The sequence below is a fragment of the Struthio camelus genome, chromosome 6, assembly GCF_040807025.1.
Source record: "Struthio camelus isolate bStrCam1 chromosome 6, bStrCam1.hap1, whole genome shotgun sequence".
Lineage (NCBI taxonomy): Eukaryota > Metazoa > Chordata > Aves > Struthioniformes > Struthionidae > Struthio > Struthio camelus.
The window spans coordinates 26,938,315-26,957,412 of record NC_090947.1 but is presented as its reverse complement, the minus strand read 5'-3'; the positions used below and the strand labels follow the sequence as shown (position 1 = coordinate 26,957,412).

The following is a 19,098-nucleotide window of genomic DNA, read 5'->3' as shown; positions in this document are numbered from 1 at the left end:
GATTTTTGAAAAGCCAGTTTCAGTCAAATGTGAACATTAACCTTAAAGAAATAGCAAAACTGGTTGTGCTAGGCTTTTTTGGGTAGGTAGGTGCATATGTTATTCTTTATTTAAAAAAAAATAGTGAACGGTGACATTAGATACTTGCGGTGAAATAGAGAAAATCTGCAACAAATGTAGGATATGTGCTTGGGGATATCACAGTATGGATGTAACAGTTGTTCCCTAAAGCTGTGCCAAGGTTATTGTAGTTATACTTTTGCACTCCCTTCTGACCCTCTCTGATCTAAAAGGGGTAGAAAACTAGAAAAGAGAACTTGATGTATGTAGAAAGTATCTGTTGTCAGACTGACGCTTTTTTCCAAAGTAAAAAAAAATTCTTTGCTTTTATTTGCAGTGATTAAGTAATAACATTAGAAAATGATAGGGCATTTGAGGCGTCATCAGACAAACAAGTTTGTTGTAGTAGGTGTGCAGTAAGTGGTTCCGGTGTCCTACTCATCGAGGTCTATGAAACGTTCTGATTAACTGCTCCTAAATTCTTCACCGCAAGTATTGCGGCTGAGCTCCTCCACTGGAGCAGCTCACAGTGTTAGGCAAGGGGTAGTCAGGCAAAAGCTCCTTGAGGAGGTAGAATTGATTAAGGATGGACCTTTAGGGAGAATATCGTAGGAGGTGAAACGTTTGAAAGATGCTGAAAGATTGCTGATGGAAAGGCAAAAGTAACAGAAGAATTCGCAGTGAATAGTGGTTTGGGGGTTTGTTTTGTTTTTGGTTGTTTTTTTTTAAGAGCAAGGGCACAAAATACCAAGAGGAGACGGTGATCGATATTAGAGTTAGAAATAAGGGCTGTTTTAGGAAGCAGTTGTGGTTGACAGTTATAGACACAGAATCATGTATGTGGGTTTCAAAATATTAAAGATTTGGTTTCCAATCTATGGAGCTAAAAGAGCAGCGATTCAGTGATATTGAAAGAAATAACCTGAATTTTTTTACAGTCTATAAAGCATTTTGTAGAACACTACATTAGATAGTCTTGATCTGCGTTCAAGGCAAAGGGTGTATAAAGTGAAACACAAAAGGTAATTATTATACAAATTTAATGTGCTAATTACTTCAGTTCTTGATTTTTATCTTCTGGCTCTATGGCTCATGTTGATCACTGTGTCTCGTGTGTGTTTCTGTGTCAAGGCATGCTGTATTGAATTCTGCAACTTTTTCACTTCAGGCAAAAAATCAAGAATTTACTCAGAGGCTTTCTTATTTGTTTACCCAGATTTGCTTGTAATTGTTTTAAATCTACAAAATGGCATAAAGGCAACACTGTTTTTTTTCCCCCTTTTACTTAATGTTTTACTTGATCTTTCTTTACCGTACTCCAGAGTTGCTCTGGAGCCATTCTAAGTTGTTTGTTCTGCACCACTTAAGACAGAATTAACCTTTTGTCTTTTCAGTGGGAATTTGCTGTACACAATTTGGTAACAAAGTAATGAATGTACTGTTAATTGGGTGTAATGAGGTAAGCTGATGTATAATTCTGTATATAAGAGCATTAGGTCCCTTGCTCTTCAAGAAAGGGACATTTAAACTGCTGTCTCCTGTGTTTCTCCTTTTCAACACAGAACCTGTTTCAACCAATCATTCACACCTGGGACAGTTGTGCTAATTTTTGAATAACTACTCATAAGGCAAAGAGCAAAGCATTTCGTTCACAGCTTTTCCACCTAGGGATCGGAGGTCCATTTTTTCTCTCACTGTACCAGTGTATCTGCAAAGTGCTCCCATAGCCTTTATCTGCAAGTCCTCTTTAGCTGAAAGCTGATGAAGCAAAGGGAAATTGCTGTTTGTGTTGGTGCCAGTTAATCATGCTAGCCCAGCAGCATTTACATTCACACCACTGTAAGAAACACATAGTTAATTGGAGAGCTGGCCATATTTTACAGCTGACGAATGTTAGCATTGCTGCAAGGCTGACTAATGGAAACTAATCTGACTCTCAGCCTGTGTGTTTTGTAACAGGTTTGTACCCAGTGCAATACTTGTCAGATTTTTGTATTTGACTGATTCTGATAAGATTGGTATTTAGATTGGTATTGTTTGAGGGGGCAGGGGGGAACAAGGTTGATGGCTTGGTGATTTTCTTTTCTTTTTTACAAAATAGGTTTGCGTAGGAAGGCACTATAAAAAAGTGTTTGGAGTTTGGGTGTGCATTTTTTTGTTGTTTTTGTTTTGTAGGAACGACCTTCAGCACGCAAAGGCATAATCTTGCATGCGTTTTCTTTAAGTTTCAGAGTATAGAAAAAAACCCCAAATGATCAGAAACTGCAGCATAGCAACTGCGGAGAAAATACTTCATTATTTATTCTCTTTTATAGGGGCCACCTACAGATGCTCCTGCGGTTGATACAGCAGAGCAGGTATATATCTCTTCCCTTGCACTGCTAAAGGTAAGTGTTCTGTGTTCTATGTTTCTGTATAGAGCTGGAGATACAACAGCTGGCACATATCCAAAGTTTATGAACTTGTGTTGACTGCTTAGATACTGATCAGACTGATTTTTAAAATTAACCCAAAACAGTGTGTAACACTCGGAATTCTAAGAAACTTATTTTAATTATTTGCCTTGCATTGCCTTAATGTTTACTATTTTATTGTTCCAGACATTTTTCGATCATGTTAGAAGTTGTGAATTATCAACAGATCGGCAAAGGCTGAAAGAGCTATCCCAAGTCAAGCTTGAACTACCTATAAGTTTAAATATACAATGTCATTTGGTCTCAATTCCAGATGTTGAAACATGGTCGTGCTGGTGTCCCTATGGAAGTTATGGGTCTGATGCTCGGGGAGTTTGTTGATGATTACACTGTGAGAGTGATTGATGTTTTTGCTATGCCACAGTCTGGGACGGTGAGTTCCTTGCAATTAGACCTTGATGTGTGTTTTTTCTCATGATAAATAATTTGTAAAAGCTTTTCCCACCTTATCTCACTTAGGCACTCTTAAGGTATAACCAATTAGATATAGTATGAATATATTTAATTCGGGTGTTGCTATAAGATATTGTTGATATAAGATAGCCTATGCTGAGGTAATGTTTGATTATTTGAATTTAAGGGTTTCAGTGAAATTTCTAGTTCAAACAGATTTGTTTTAGCTAAGGCTAATACGTAACTATTTAGGTATGTTTTGTGTTTGTTTATGTATAAATACATTAGTATAACATCATTTACAAGAAATATAAATTGATAACAAATTTTACTGGTGAAAAGAGTTTTAAAGACAGGGTATGGATTCCAAATGTAAAGATTGGACTGGAAGTATACCATGCCCTTAGTTGGGAAGGTACTGTAGAAATATTTCAAACTTGCTCTCTTGGGCAGATTTTACAGTGGCATGTCTCTCCAATGGTATTTCTGTGGTGTGGAGAAATAACTAATTTTAATTTGGAGTAAAATATTAATGTTATCAAAACATTTTGAAGTGATGTTTGTATAATTGAAATTTATGATGATTTGGGTATAATTTGAATGAAATACAGCTCTTAAGAACCACAGAGCCCTTTGTAACTCCTACAGCTGCATAGCACTGAAGTATTATAATTCTTTTATCCTGAGCTTATTCCATGCATGTGCTAACATGGTGTGTATAATCAATATATAGAGAATCCACAGAAAGCCAGTACAACATGTTATTTATCTTGAACAAGACCCGTAGTAGAGTTGAACTAGTAACAAACAGGCCAGAGTTTGCAGAACAAAAAGGAAGAGGAGGGAAATATGTATCCATATACCTATTTAATCATGCTTACTCATAGAAGAGATCATTTAAATAGCAATTCAAAATCTTTTTTAGCATTTAAAAATCACTTTGAAATGGATTTATAAAATTGTATTCTGCACATAAGGGTGTTGTATCAATTAGTTGTGAATTAGTCAAATTTCCTTTTAACAGGAACGCTTACGACGTTGTTTAAACTTTCGTTTGTGAAAAAGTAACAGGTTAAAAGATAGTATTTACACATAAGGTAATACTGTGATTTTTTTGCCTCCTCCTACATCAGGGTGTCAGCGTAGAGGCAGTCGATCCTGTATTTCAAGCCAAAATGTTGGACATGCTGAAACAGACAGGAAGGTAAGTCACCCTAAAGAGTGGACAGTAACAAATACTCCCTGCATGTTGTTTAGAAGAAACAGCTGGCTTTCTGCAAAACCAATAATCTAGGGGCTATTTTTAATGTTGAAAAAGAAATAGTTGTCCCAGAAATTGTGTGAGTAATATAGCATGTAATTCAATGCACCTCATGCCTTTCAATTTTCGAGAGATTGTCACTCATGTTAAATTTACGTCCTTGAATATTGGGGGGAAAGATGAAAATGCCGCTCTATTTAGTATAGCTAGTAGCTAGAAAGTATCAGCTTAAAAGCTTGATTTTTCTTTTATTGAGACACAAAATTACAAAGTCGTAGCCTTATGTGTGGCCAATTTAATGCAAAGAAAGGAAAAAATCATTTGGTAAAAGATCCTAGTATTTAAACAAGTTTTTATTTCACTCCTACCTCTCAACAGTTGTCGTCTGCTTGCTCAAATTCTTTTACTGTGGGAAAAACTTCAAAATTAATGTTAGCAAAAGGCTCAGCAGCTGAACAGAACAGTGCAAATTGCTTTTTGACTGAGTTCCTAGTTCTACTGCTGGTTTAATTGATATTTAATCTTTTCCCACCGTTGGTTCCCGTTGTCCATATCTGAAATGGACTTTCTACCGTGAAAATTCAGCTCTCGATGCCAAGGAGTTAAAGAGTAGATATTTACTCAAGTGCTGAAAGGGTAAAAACTGGTTCAGGGAAGGTGTGGTAACAGGGTGAAAAACTGAAAGCACAATCTACCACTGCTAATGTGCATCCCTTAATGATAACACTTCTTTGTCGCATTTATTCATGTCCATGTTTTCACCATATTATGGTGAGTAATTTAAATATTTCTAATAGTACTTTTTCACAGCTCATCTTAATTTATGCCTTGTTACATTACTATTTCTTTTTGCGTTATGTGTTTTTATTGTTAAGAATCTCAGATTGTCCTCTTTGTTTCAGACCTGAGATGGTGGTTGGTTGGTATCATAGTCACCCTGGCTTTGGCTGCTGGTTGTCTGGGGTAGATATCAATACTCAGCAGAGTTTTGAAGCCTTATCGGAAAGAGCTGTTGCTGTGGTGGTGGATCCCATTCAGAGTGTAAAAGGAAAGGTATAGTGGGCTTTTTTTTTAAGGTACTTCAGTAAGATTTAATATAGAGGCACTATAAATACATATAAGTTCTTGATTTTTAGAGGCCAATTCTCCATTAAAAATCAAGAAAACAAAACCACAATTTTCATTGTAGATCACACCATCCTTTTTCATTTATTCTACGTCTTGCATCAATAGTCCTTAAACAGGCTGGCACTCTTTGATGTTGTCAGTATACATAACCAATCGTATTCTTCACCTTATATTTTATTTTTCAGGTGTCACTCACTGGTTTTGCAACTAATAATCCAAGTGTACATGCTTTAGATGCTACATTTTAGCTACAACATTTAAGATTAGTTACAAAAAAGATTGGGATAGGTTCAGCCCCTTAACATGGGTACTAGTAATGCATTATTTTATAGGCATTACATATGTGACTCTTAGTATCGTTTACATTCCAAATGTTTTAGACAATAAAACTTTACAGAAGACTTGATTTCAAACATGCAAGTTTTTGAGAAAGGGTACAGATGAATGATTAAGTACGTTAAATGATTATGAAAGGAGATTAACTTGCAAAGCATATTGGGTTATAGTTGTCCTTTGTTGAAATCTCTTTTGTTCTTGTTTAGTTCTCTTTTTATTTCTTTCTAGCCCCATATGCCATTTTCCTATTTCCTGCCTCATGACAGCAGGGAGCAGCTCTATTATCACCTTCACAGAGCTGTCTGCAAATGTGAGAGGCAATTCGATTTTGCTCAACCACAGGGAGAGTGGATTAGAAAAACTACAGAACGTACAGAAATTGGCTAGGTGGTTTACTGCTTTAAAATACTGCTGAGGTGTTTTGTTTGAGCATGCACTCCCATTGTATTGTAGAATAATTATTGAAATGCATCATAGTATATATGGATGGCATTAATGTAAATTTATAAATATTTTAAAAATAAGTATTCATTTTCTGTAGAGCAATAGTATCATATTTCCTGTGAGACAGATCATGTTAAGCCTAGCAAACAACTCTACTAAGTGTTCCCTTAATTTCATAACAGAATATTCTTACACTACTGTTGCGGTTTAACTTCTTGGTATTTTTTAAATTATGTTCTCTTTTATCAAATTTGTTTGTGTAACAAATACGGACATTTAAAAGTGAATAGCTTCTGATCCTTTGCAAGCTATGAGACATCTCAATCAAATTTGCTTTCCTTAAAGTGCATAAAGACTGAAAGAATATTTTGGTAGTTTTTTATGGAAAAATATGTTGTGGTAGAATAGAATATTTCATTAATCCTGACTTATTTTTTTCTATAACTTTACCTTTTCTTGTTTTTATTTTTCCACTCCGGTACAAACATTGAAACAAGATAATTTTTATTTTGTCAAACTACAATTTGAGGGACTATAATATTAATATTTAATTTAGAGCCTCACTAGTTACTAAATCCGTTAAGAGAAAACCTTCCTGGTAAGTCATACTAGTGTTATACCACACTTGCTTACTAAGTCACTCTTTTATTTTTTGCCACTGTTTGACACAGTTGTCATCTTTGATGAGGGTCTTTGTTCTTTTTGGGAGAATAATCTTTGGCTTTTTTAAATTTGAATGTGAATACATTTTGTGAAGTCTGGAATTTTCATCCATCTAAAAATCTCTCAGTTGCAACTTCTCTTACGGCATTGTTGCCAGTTTTTGAGATCAGTGGAAGTCTTGTAATGTTTGTGTTTCGTACCTGTCTAGCTGCTGGAGTCAGATGATTAAATTACATTCTCAGGTTTCACATTTTAAAAAAAAAAAAAAAATCTGTCAAGTTTCTGGCAAGTGCATTCTTTAAAGCTTAGAAACAGAAATAAAAAGAATGACCTAAATTACGAGTAATACTACTAATTAATTTCTTGATTTAGGGGTGAGATCAGACAATGGGGCGTTTAATTTGTGGACTTTTATGTTCTTAGTTGGCAAGTTCACTTCAAGTATAGTTTGGTTTTAGATGAGCTATAAGAAGGAAAGATATATTAGAGCTCCTGGAGATTTCTTAGGTCTAATTTACTTTGACTGCTTTATGTGCACGACTGCCTTCAGTACGCTATCCAGTGCCTCTTAAGCTGAACTCAAGCTCGCTAAAGGTACTACCTCAGGGAATTAGTTACCTGCTTCCCAACACCAGCAAAATCAGGAATGCTTGCAAAGGTAATTTTACTGGCATAGTAGCCACGGTAGTGGTATGCTTTTGCTAGTGCTATGCGAGTCCAAGATCATTACTCATTATACCTTTTACCAGCATAACTGTCTGGCAAAAAAATTTAGTGAACATGTGGCATAGAAGATTTTAATATGGTATGTTTTGACTGAGATTAGAAGTATTTAAAAACAAAGTCCAAAATAACACATTGGCTAATTTTAAACCTGCCTTGGGGCAGGTCCGTGCCCATTTAAATTGCTACGGCTCACAGTCAGTGAAGCAGTAATGGCTTGTGCTGCTGAAGAGTACCCAGGGCAGAGGTTATTTTCATGTGTCAGAAAGTTGAAACGAACTCTGGTGAGTAACGAACTCTGGTAAACTCCGGTTTACCTTGATTAGTTAAAGCATTAAAAAGTGGTTTGTCTGTTCACTGGTAGAAGGATAAAACTTCTTAACTGCCTTATTGTTAGCTGTCCTTGTTGGGACGCTCCGGTTGTGATTCCAAACACCGAGTAGGATTAAGGTGTATGATTGAAATTTACACATGAAAATAAATATAATTCTCCTCAATTTAAAAAAAGGTCATTTTATGTCTTGCTAAAGCTCTTGAGTAAAAATAAAGAGTCCGTAAAATATCTTACAGTTTCTGTAAGCAGTCATATAGACTTGTGGATTAAATGCCAACTGCTTTAATGACTATTTTAGTACTGGGATATTACTACATAAATATAATAGGACGCATGAAAGAGACAGCTCTGAATACTAAATCTTATTACTTTGCATACATATTCTTACATGTGGTATGCTTTTTCATGACTGTGTGCCATATATTGCAGTATTTAGGCTAATAATGTTCTAGCTGTCTATAAAACAAACTCAAAACAGATCAGTGAATATTAACTGAAGTTCAATGTTACCAGAATCCAGAGAGTATAAAAAGCTTTATGTCTGGGGACTTAGATTTTCTTTAATTTCTGTGGATGAAGTTTGGCGTAAACATGTTGAAATGTGGCCAGTGGCCAACCTGACCAGTTGTTGCCTGATTTTTGTACTTGCTATTAAACCTTTCTTTTTTCCCCCTCTAGTTTTCCAGTCTGTGAATATAATACATATTTATAATATTCCACAGAAGTAGTAATTTATTTAAAAGATCTGGAATAATGCTAGATATTGACATTTTATATTTAGTTCTAACATGTATTTTGGAATGTTGTACAGAGAACAGTACACTTTTGCCAAATGTTAAAAATAACAAAAAGTTTTTTTGGATCTTAAGTTAGCAGCTGTTCTTCACCTCTTAAGGAAAATATAACTATAGTAAACCCGCTATAACACAAGAGCTTTCCCTCCCCGAGCCTGAACTTATGTTACACTTCTATGTTTTAATTTAAAAAAACATCTGTATGGTGATTTTTTTTTTTAAGCATGTCTGTCTATATTTTTTAAAGAGGCACCATTAAAAATGCTTTGTTTTTCTGAGAGGCAGTTCATTAGTTTCCCGTGGTTGGTAATTGCTGACATAATCACTGACGTATAATTTGGTGAAATATCCAAAGTTATCAGAAATCCATTTTGTATATCTGATAAAAGTTTATTCTTACTTGTGATGTTCAGTAAGATATGTACCAAAATCTCTTGTTTATACAGCAGAATTTCATGTGCTTTGTACTGACCCTTAATAAGGCACTATCAGAAAAATTTACAGGAAGAACTATTGTTTTGTGACAAATACCTGTTTAAAAGTTTGTTTATTTTCTGAACAGAAGACTTAGCTTTGTGAGAACTTTTTTTTATAAATTGTGCTATGCATATTGATCACCTCTTGCCACATAAAAACAAACATACTAAGCATCTTAATAGTGTGCTCAAACTTCATCCTGCCACGTTCATGAGAGGCTTTTGCTAAGGAATTTTATTTTTATTTTTATCTCGTTAAGAGGGTGTAAGGTGAAATAAGTATTTGAATTGAATTAAAAACATTCAATTTGGAAGTGATTTCAGCCTCTTGCACAACACAGGGTCAATACTGAGTTTAGACCAGGTCACCCTAGGTATTTTGTTGTTTGGGTCTTGAAAACCTCCAAGGATGGAGGTGCTACAGTCTCTTGGGGATACCTGTTCCAATGCTTTTTTTATTCCCACAGTGATTTTTTCCCCACTATGTATGCGGTCAGCACCTCCCCATTTCAGTTTGACTGTTGTCGCTTTTGACTGCCATGTACATCGGTAGCAAAGCAGGTTCTTGTGGAGTTGGAAGTTTTGATATTTTAAAGTGTAGGCAGAATGTGAATTCTTCTCTAAAACTACTTCATCCAAACAGTTTCTTTTCAGTGGGAGCTGTAAATTGCCTTCTTTTATTCAATTTATGACATCTTTTCAGTTTTTTCTTAAAAGGAATCTTTAACAAATGTGATGAACTTTCTCATTTATTCTTTTACATGTTTTTAAAGTGTGATAAAATTTATTCTTATCATGCTCCTAGAAGTCCCAAAGAGGGACTATAGTACTGTACATTTTAACCAATGTATGACTGGTCCTACTATAGCAATTTTCTGGGGGGAGAAAGAGAGAGGGAGAGGGGAAAAAAAAATCTTTATCCTTCTTGTACAAATGTTGAAATGAGGAAAAGAGCTTAGCCGGTTTGCTGCTGGCGATGCAAAGCCAAGGTGATCTTGAGCAAGGTCAAGGTCTCAAGGTCATCCTGAGCTGATGAAAAAGGCAGCCCCTATCTTTAAACGGTCAGATTGCTATTGGGAATGCTAAAGCGTTCTCCACCTATTGCCGTCACGCAGTGGCTCAAATCCTTCACTTCTGGGTTGTATAGTATTTTTTTAATGTTTACTGTACTAATGAGATTCAGTCCTTCTGAATGGACACAATTTATGTAGGCATGGAATGAAAAAGTAAAATGCTACTGAGAAACTGATAGATCATATGGTTGAACTGTGTTTTTTCCTGTGCTGAATAACCTGTTCGTGGCGGTCTCTTCCATAACACTTTTTGTCCACTTTTTTTCTCACTGGGATGTCTGTTACCTCTAGCTCCAGATCTCAACTTCTGTGTAATTTGGTTACGTGTATGAGTTGCATGGTTTTGTCAAGACCCTTTTTCGATTTTTAACTCTTCAGAGTAATAGATGGTCTCTTTATTCAATGCTAAACATAAGCCTCGTTATTCTTAAATAGTGTTTGTTTCTTCTGCTGCTTTTATGTTCCAGTCTGGATTAAGTTTTCCGCAAATACACTGTCCCAGCTTGGTGGTGTGTGGGGGAAAAGGCAGCTGAACTGCTTTTCTGAGACAATCTTTGTTGCGAATCCTCCAGACTCATCGAGTCAAAGATACATGGTTTGGCAATTACTTGGTAGTCTGTAAGACTGAAGCCAAAAGCAGTTTGAGAATTATCTGCTGCTCTTCTGCATGTTGGAATTATCACCTGCCCTCGAGAATTTTCTTCGGGTGACCATAAAGCTTTCACTAGCTTTCCAAAAGGTGACGTGCTTTCAGACCTCCACTCTTTCATCAGGGAACTATAGTGTTCTCTTTGCTTTCGTCCTTTCCTCCTGTTTGCTTTGATTAACCACATGATTAAAGGAGACTACAGCTGTTTAAGGAGGCAGACAAAAACAATCCTTAAAATGTCTGATGTGTGGAGAGACTAGTGTAATGCCTGAAATTTGAACTTGAAAAAGACCCGTTAAAGGATTACATTTCCGAGGACCTTAAGTGGATTGGAGCCACCCAACAAGACTTTTTGTCCACGTTTATAACTCTCCCTCCCCAGTTCATGTGTTTGTCTTGATGATCTTTAATAAATCCTCTGCAGGCACAAGTGAGTTCAGCAGTCTTTAGGGTACAGCCTGAAAGTATTAGTTAAAAACTACTAAGCAAAACAATAAATTGATTATATCGTCAGTAGTGCTCTGGAGACAGTTATTTGTTATAAGTTACTATGCAAGTAGTATTTTGTTATAAAAGAGCTGTTGTTTTTAAACCCATAATATTAATCATTTTATGTCAGGATCTTTTGTACCTGGAACAACTTTCACTGTTAGAATTGGACTTACAAAATTATTTTCTGTTGTAAAGGAAAATTTCTAAAGTACTGCAGGAAACCTTACAGTGTACAATTTTAGTATTCAAGGACGAGAATTTTATCTTTCTGTACATTTTGTACAACATCTAGTGCGTTTAGCTACTCTTACGATATGCATAATAACTTTCATCCTTCCATTGGAGTCTTGAATCATTCATGGTCACTGAATATATTAATAATTTTGCTGTTGTGTTGTACTGGACAATTTTCAGTAACACGAGGTAGCGGCTTATGTTACTTGGAGGGCTTGTTTGAACTTAAAACATAGCTATACAAAGTGAAGCAGAGTACCGTGACACAAACTCATTGAAACAATAATTGATTTTTAAAAGTGAATTTATGGGATTTTTTCTTTTTAGTCTTGTGTTTGTGGATTCTGAGGTTAAAGTGGAAACAATAAAATAGCTGAGAAATGAATGTAGAAAAAAGGATTTGATACTGCTTTTTTCCTTTCCATTATGACAACTTCTGTTGTCAAGATAATGAGTAAATAATCAGAAAAATGCGGTCTTTTTTTAATGTAATTTTAGTTGTTTAGTTGCCCAAATCTGGGGAGGAATAGTCTTCCATTCGTTCCTAGAAAAAACTTTCCCAGTGATGTTACACCTGTCTGATTTGACTCTAATTTCTTTCAGAAGGGCAAGGAATTCATTTTGCATATTCATTAGTAACAAGCTCTGGTCAATAAGAGCGTAAGCTGAGCGAGTATCAGACAGCAGGCATCTTTGGCCAGAGTGGGATTACGGGTTTTGTAGGACGGATGGCTAAATAACTACCAAATATCTGCTGAACTAGGGTATTTCTCAGTCTAGATTGAGCAGCGCATTCGGTGCGGTAGCCTGCATGTCAAGGGCTGACACATCCTAATTTCATCTAGGCAAGAACGGAGTCTCAAACTGAGTCTGATTTGGAGAGTAAGGAAGTAGATATGTGTTGTTTTTGATTACTGTTGAATCAATAGCAAATGATACTTTTTTCCTGAAGAGCTGCATTACTGGGGGATCAGTTGCCTCTGCACTATAGGGGTCTCAGTGTTCATGTGTGTCTTTCAGTTCAGGATGTGCCTTTGCTAAACCTAGGCATGAAGTACAAAGTATTGAACTGTTTTAGTTTTGTCACTGTATGGTTTTGCTACTGTTTTCTTTGAAAGTCAGCAATTTTTTAGGGTAGCTGCACGTATCCAGAATAACGTTACTTGCATATTTTACTTTCCAAATTTCTTAATGGGATACCAAAACTGTTAATATCAATGTTGGTGTTCTAAAATTTGTTATGCAACATCCTTTGAATTTGCTATGACTAAATTAAGCAATGCATGTTTACCCACTAAACCATTTGCATAGGTTACTTCAGTTCACTCTCTTCCTGAAAACGAAAAAAGTTCCAAGAAGACTTTTCTGACAAATATTAAATGTTTAATTTCCTTTTGCCATGGTGGATACAGAATAGTCCATTTATCTTCATTAAGGCATATAGCTTTAAAACTTGTGGCTTTGCTACTTGTGAGTTATGGATGCATGCCCTCACTTGTCAAGATAAATGTATTATACTGTAGTTCTCTCCCTTCCCAGTATGGATATTCAAGTTGTACGGCAGATTTGACCACAAGTAAGCAATTCTCTAAGGATAAAGAAGGAAAATGCACATACTCCTAGGAATCTCTTTTCCAGAGTTAAAATTGACATTTTATAAATAATTTCCATGTTGCAAACTTCAGACTCACAATCACAGCAATTCAGTGATATGCATTTGGCATCAGTCAGTTTCAGTTCTTAGTGCTTTTCATTGGAAATGGCATAAAAAGTAAGATTTCTCTGAATTTTTTATGCTGTGGGCTTACAGGGGACAGAAGATGTTCTTCACTTGTGGTTGTCTAACAGTGCATGGCAGCATAAATAACGAAATGGTCATAAACCCTGGCTGCACTTCTGAGGTCACACGTTCCATTTCATTTTTAGAGAATCTGGAAGCAAACTAAGCAGTTGATAACAGGTCCGTTGCAGGTGATAAAAGACGATTTAGATGGGACATGACTACTTTTTCCACACCTGGCATAACCATATTATATCGTTTGCAGAGTTTTCTTTAAGCACTGATGTGTTTGTTCATAAACATATGGCATAAACAGTACGTCGATGTGAATTCCAAGGACACAATACTTTTTTTAAAGATAGCTTCCGTATGTCAGAGATTCTTCACTGAAAAATTATTGATGTCGGAAGAAATTTGAGAAAGGCTGACTTATTGCTAACTGAATTTTATCATGAAAATATAGTGCACTTTGCAAAACAAGTGTTTGTCTGTAACTGTTGTTTGTAAATTTGTTAGTGTAGGGATCTAATAGAATCAATCAGGTGTGTAAATTTTTTTTTTTTACAAAGAAAAACAAAAAAGTGAAGACTGCTTTGGAAGAGTGGTAACGTGTGGCACTTAAATTATCAGAAGAAACTAAAATAAGTCCTACTATTAAATATCATAAACTTTAATCAGCCCTTTTTTTAATAATTATGTGTAGATTGTATAAGGCCAGATTTTTGTCTAGCTAACAATTCAGGAGTCCAGCATTTGACTTAGATGGTGAATAACTATGAATCATAATAATTATAGCTATCCTCAAATTTTCAAGTTACACTGTTTGAAAACAACTGTAGATTTTGTTTCTACAGATTCATTATGTAGGCTCTATTGTGGGTTGTTGACCCTAGGGAAATGCTCGAGAAGTGCTGTATAGTTATTGTTTTTTAGATTATTATGCTTTCTGAAGCTAAGACAGATGTACAAAAAGATGCAGTTTTTATTTTGTATTGGCAGCTTCCAAATATTTAGTATCTATTTCCAAGAGCTGCAATTAGTAAAGCATCCATGGTACTGAAATCCACACATCCCACAAGCTAATTATATTTGCAAGGTCAGATTGAATACATATTTTCAGAAAAATAAAGGGTTATATAAATGTGTCTTCTACTTGGCTGTTATATCACAGTTTGTTGATCTGGAGTATAATGTGTACAATTCACAAATTTGTCTGATAACAGAAAGTGGTGTGTGATTGTGTTTATTTTACTAACCAGTATATTCACAGCAATCACTTCCAAATATCTCTCCAGTAAAGATGTGTTAATTACAAAACAGACAAGGTCTTCTATTATATTAAAGCTACTAACAAGAAGACAGCAGGAATCACACATGTAAATAGCATCATCAACCCCTATTTTAGTCCTCTGTTTTGATCTGTGAGTTGCGCATAGACCAAAGGTGCTATTAAAGACTCAGTATATGAAATAGGCAGCATTATATGAACAAAATTTATTCAACAAGAAAACAGACCTTTAACATGAATTTAACAAGCCTGAGAAATTATAAACTCTCATATGCTGCAGATTCATGCAGTGATAATAAACAAAAAAGGAAAGTAAGAGGTTTCCTTAAGCTAGCCAAACTGCTAATGGTTTTGTTATAAGCTGTCTGCTGTTGAAATGACCTCTGAAAAGTCTGAAGACACTTGTACTAGGAAAAATTAAATGGTCAGAGTGGTGGAAGAGTTGCACTAGGGAAGTGCTTTTTTTTTTTTTTTTTAATTCCTACCTTGGTAATCTGGAAAATACCCTACTACCACAGACCTTTGGTTAACTTTCTTATGTCTTTACAGAAAGCAAATGAAACATGGAAACTGTAGTTTTTGCTAAGAGAGTGCAAGACGCATGGGACAATTTAAGTGCAATGAAAACCTAAATTCTTGGATGAGAAATACTGATGTCTTAGAAAATCTAAGTAATTGAGCATTTTTGCTCTAGTTGTAATTAATCCTTGAGGTTCTTTGTTCAAATTACTGTGTCTAAAGTTTCCGTCGTAAAATACAAGGTGACCATGTTGCTGCTGTCTGATTGCATCATGCTGTACTTCAAAATACACAAACACAGAGAAGAGATTTCAGCTTGTAGACACCTCCAAGTGCTCACCACGGCTTTTTTCTTGAATCTTACTGTGGCATAATTAACACCTAGTTCACCCATTGCTCATTAGTACACTGGACATTAATGAGTCTATTTATTCTGATATGATCCTCTAAAGGGGAAACTGATTTGTTCCCACTATGCAAAAAGCAATTATATTTCATAGAAATGAATATGCAGGATATATTGTTGTATTTATGCTTTTATTGCGTATTAGATCTAAATTTAGCCTCCAGGTTGTTGAGCATGTTAGTTTCTTTAAGATGGTTGCTATAGTGATAGCAGTGAATTCCTTTAATCTTAGTGTAGTTAAAGTATTTAGTTACCGTTGGTCGTCATAGTGCAACTAAGAAGAAAAATGCCATTCAGATGCATACTTTTTGTATCCTTTTGAGATGGTAAAAATTGCAATGTTATGCTTTTTAAATAATTAATAATGGTGATTTTAATATTTCATAGCATCTTCTGTTAGATTGCTGTTTGTTCAACTTGGGCAATATTTGCATTTCACTTCTTCAGGAAGACAGATAGAGCTGGCTGTCCTTTTGCATGCAAGTAGTATCTGCAACATAAGGGAAGCTACTTCCGGTCAGAATTCAGAGGCCACATCAACGTTCAGAATCGTTCTCAAATGTTTTAGCAACTAATTCTCTGAGGTATTTTACTGTGAAATTCATCCAAACTTAACAGTGAGAACACCAACTGAAATGTTGAATTCATTATCAAAACCAGGTTTAATGTGTTCAATCTTTCTAGTTTTTTGCTTTTTATTTTAGATAGCTCAAGTACCAAAACAAATCCTACTTGAAAATGCCATTCGTTCTTGGATAAGCTAAACATTGTCTAGGAAACCTGTCATCTAAACTCAAATGTTAGGGGCATGGCCATTAGTAACTTAAGTTATGATGAAGCTCCTTGTGGTTATGGTATACTGCCAAGCTAATGTTTCTTGCTCCACAGGGTAAATTTTTATTTGCTTGATTTTTTTTTTTTTTCCTCTCCCCTGCCATCCCCACCATCTAGCTAGTCTCTGGAGGCCTGTAGTGTGGAATTTTTTTGCTTTGCTTGACTTTTTAATTTATACTGCCTGTTTGTTATGGTTGGGCATTTGCAGGTGTTCATAAATTAGAGCATCTGGTCCAAAAGGAACATTGATGAGAGATATATATATATAAGCTTGTCATAAATGTTTTGAGAGAGAGAAAAATCCGATGATGGTAAAGGAAGAATTACAGTTATTTTAAATGTTACAACCAAGAAAATAGAGATATACAGAAACTGTATCAGATTTTTCTGAGAATTAGGTTCTTTTTAAATGTAATTCCTTTTTTGTAATGTTAATATAACATGTTATACTTCTGCATGCTAAACCTAAATTGTGATTTGTTTTCATTATTGTTCATTATGAATTTGTCACTATGTCATCTGAATTTAGTTAGGTCATAACCTAATATTTTAATAAAAGAGGAGAATATTCTGTATGTTTCCGGCACACTCTTTAAGATGTGAAGTATGCACAAGGGTCCGGCCAATCAGCGGGGTATCCACCCTGTAGGCTGAGCTGATATTCAGCCACTCAGAGGGACTGAAACAGTTGGGTCTAAAAAGAAAATACAACAGGTGATGAGTTATTAGGCTTTTTCAGTTTACAGTTTGATTAAATATTTATTTTGTTATTAATACTTGCCAAGTCATCTTACTTTCCCATGAATGACATCAATATTTGTACTGTTCTCCTAATAAATTGAATATGCATTTAGTTATTAATATTTGTGTAAATTGAGAGAAAAATATTAGAACAAGGAGAGAAACTCAGCATCACTTTATTTGCAGACTCTTTCTCTAACGGACAGTGGTTGATTTGTTGCCTATTCAAGACAAAAGATTTTGATTCAAGTCTCAAAATAGCGAACCAGTCATTGTTACAAATTTACCTCTTGTTGTCCAGCACATAGTATGGAGAGGGAGAAAATAAAAAAGATTGTAGTAAAAACTGTTAAAAATGAGATTTAAGCTATTTAGTTTAAAGAACTGGAATAGCTCTTCAAGCATATGCAGGCAAGATGTCTGCAAGGTGCACCTGCAAGTATTTCTGTGGATGTGCAAGTCTGGCTGGGTCCAGGTCCCGTTCAAAGACTGGGGCCTAAATGAGAAAGGCTATGTCGTCGTTACAAATCTGTAACGACAACTACCCGCTAAGGGTAGTTTTGAGTGCATTGTTGATATGGTCTCAGTTCTATCTCGCCTCACATAGGTGTTGCATAGGTGGTTGTTGTTACTGTATGGGGCTATGAAATACTATTTCCAAAGGTTTTCATAGACAAATTCAGCACAGGATGGACAAAAAACAGTGATGGCTTTACTTTTTTTATTTGCAATGAAATAGCACTGAATACTACCTGCTGTGTACCTTTAAATCATAAATGACCTTGGTTTTCTTTTACCCTATTTTTTACTCCCGAGCATGACACTGACAAGGACTTTTTAATCCATCAGACAGTTTATAGACCCTTTCATAGTCACAAGAAGCAAAAAGCATCTGACTAGAAGGGAATACATGGGGCAAGTTCCTTGCTGGCTATAATTTTGTTGTCATTTCAAGTATTGTGGTAGTATAATTGATGTGACAGGACTGGGCTTTAGACTCAGTCCCTTAGCTTGTGCTCACTTTCAGTTTTAGTCTCTCTCTGCCATTCATTTTGATTGGATAAAATTTAGCTGACAAACATACACATACCTTTGAAGCTTATAGTAAGTGTAGTTAAAAATTCAATGTTATATGATAAGATCATGTATATAAAACTTACAGTGCCATGGAAAAAAGTAATAATTGGTGTCACCTTACAATCCAAGGTACTGTAGTGTGCTGATAGCATAGCCAGCAGGAGGCTCTCTTTTTATTAATATTATAATTAAATGATTTTCTGGATAAAGGCCAAAAACAGATGAGAGTTGATTGTGCCTTGTCCACTGTTGCTTGGCACTATTACTTGCATTTTCTAAAAAGAATTGACTTGACATCTTGTTTTTACAGGTTGTTATTGATGCCTTCAGATTGATCAATGCTAATATGATGGTCTTGGGACATGAACCAAGACAAACAACTTCAAATCTGGGTCATTTAAACAAGCCATCTATCCAGGTAAACCCAGCACTGATAGTATATGTAAAATTCAGGATTTATTCAGCAGTTCTGGGGAAAGGTACCAAAAAACAGTAAGCTACAAATTGTTTATTGTTCTCCATATAGCGTTTTTATGCATGCATTTAAAACTGGTGTGATTCATCAACAGAGTTATATATGTGAAGAGTTTAAATTTGAGCCCTAAATTAGATAAGTGTGAATGCATATTTAAGTGTATACTGCAAAGGTTAAAGTACAGATTTATGGAAATGAAAGCTTTTGAAAGTGACAATTGATGTCATACCATGTGATGCAAGATAGGTGAAAGAGTATCCCTTTTCAGTACAGTTGTGTTAAAAACAAGTGCTTCTATTAACATGTCTCGGCTTTTCTAGCAATAAATTATTCTAAAGCAAGTCAGGGAAAAGCTACTTTTTGCATTAATAATCTCATCTCTTTCTACTGCATGCTTATATAGCTTCTCGTGTAAGTGATTTAGAGTTAACCTTCTGCTGTCTC

The 19,098-nt window shown here is 35.3% G+C and overlaps 1 protein-coding gene across 2 annotated transcripts in view; it reads left to right on the top strand.

The window, feature by feature from the left end:
• Window positions 1-19,098, top strand: part of PSMD14 (proteasome 26S subunit, non-ATPase 14) — a 50,753-nt gene that overhangs the window by 21,829 nt on the left and 9,826 nt on the right. For both annotated transcript variants that reach the window (XM_068948791.1, XM_068948792.1), the window contains 5 exons: window positions 2,376-2,447; window positions 2,788-2,907; window positions 4,061-4,131; window positions 5,091-5,241; window positions 18,490-18,597. In XM_068948791.1, coding sequence (XP_068804892.1) covers window positions 2,376-2,447; window positions 2,788-2,907; window positions 4,061-4,131; window positions 5,091-5,241; window positions 18,490-18,597 — 522 coding nt within the window. The remainder of the gene's footprint in view (window positions 1-2,375; window positions 2,448-2,787; window positions 2,908-4,060; window positions 4,132-5,090; window positions 5,242-18,489; window positions 18,598-19,098) is intronic.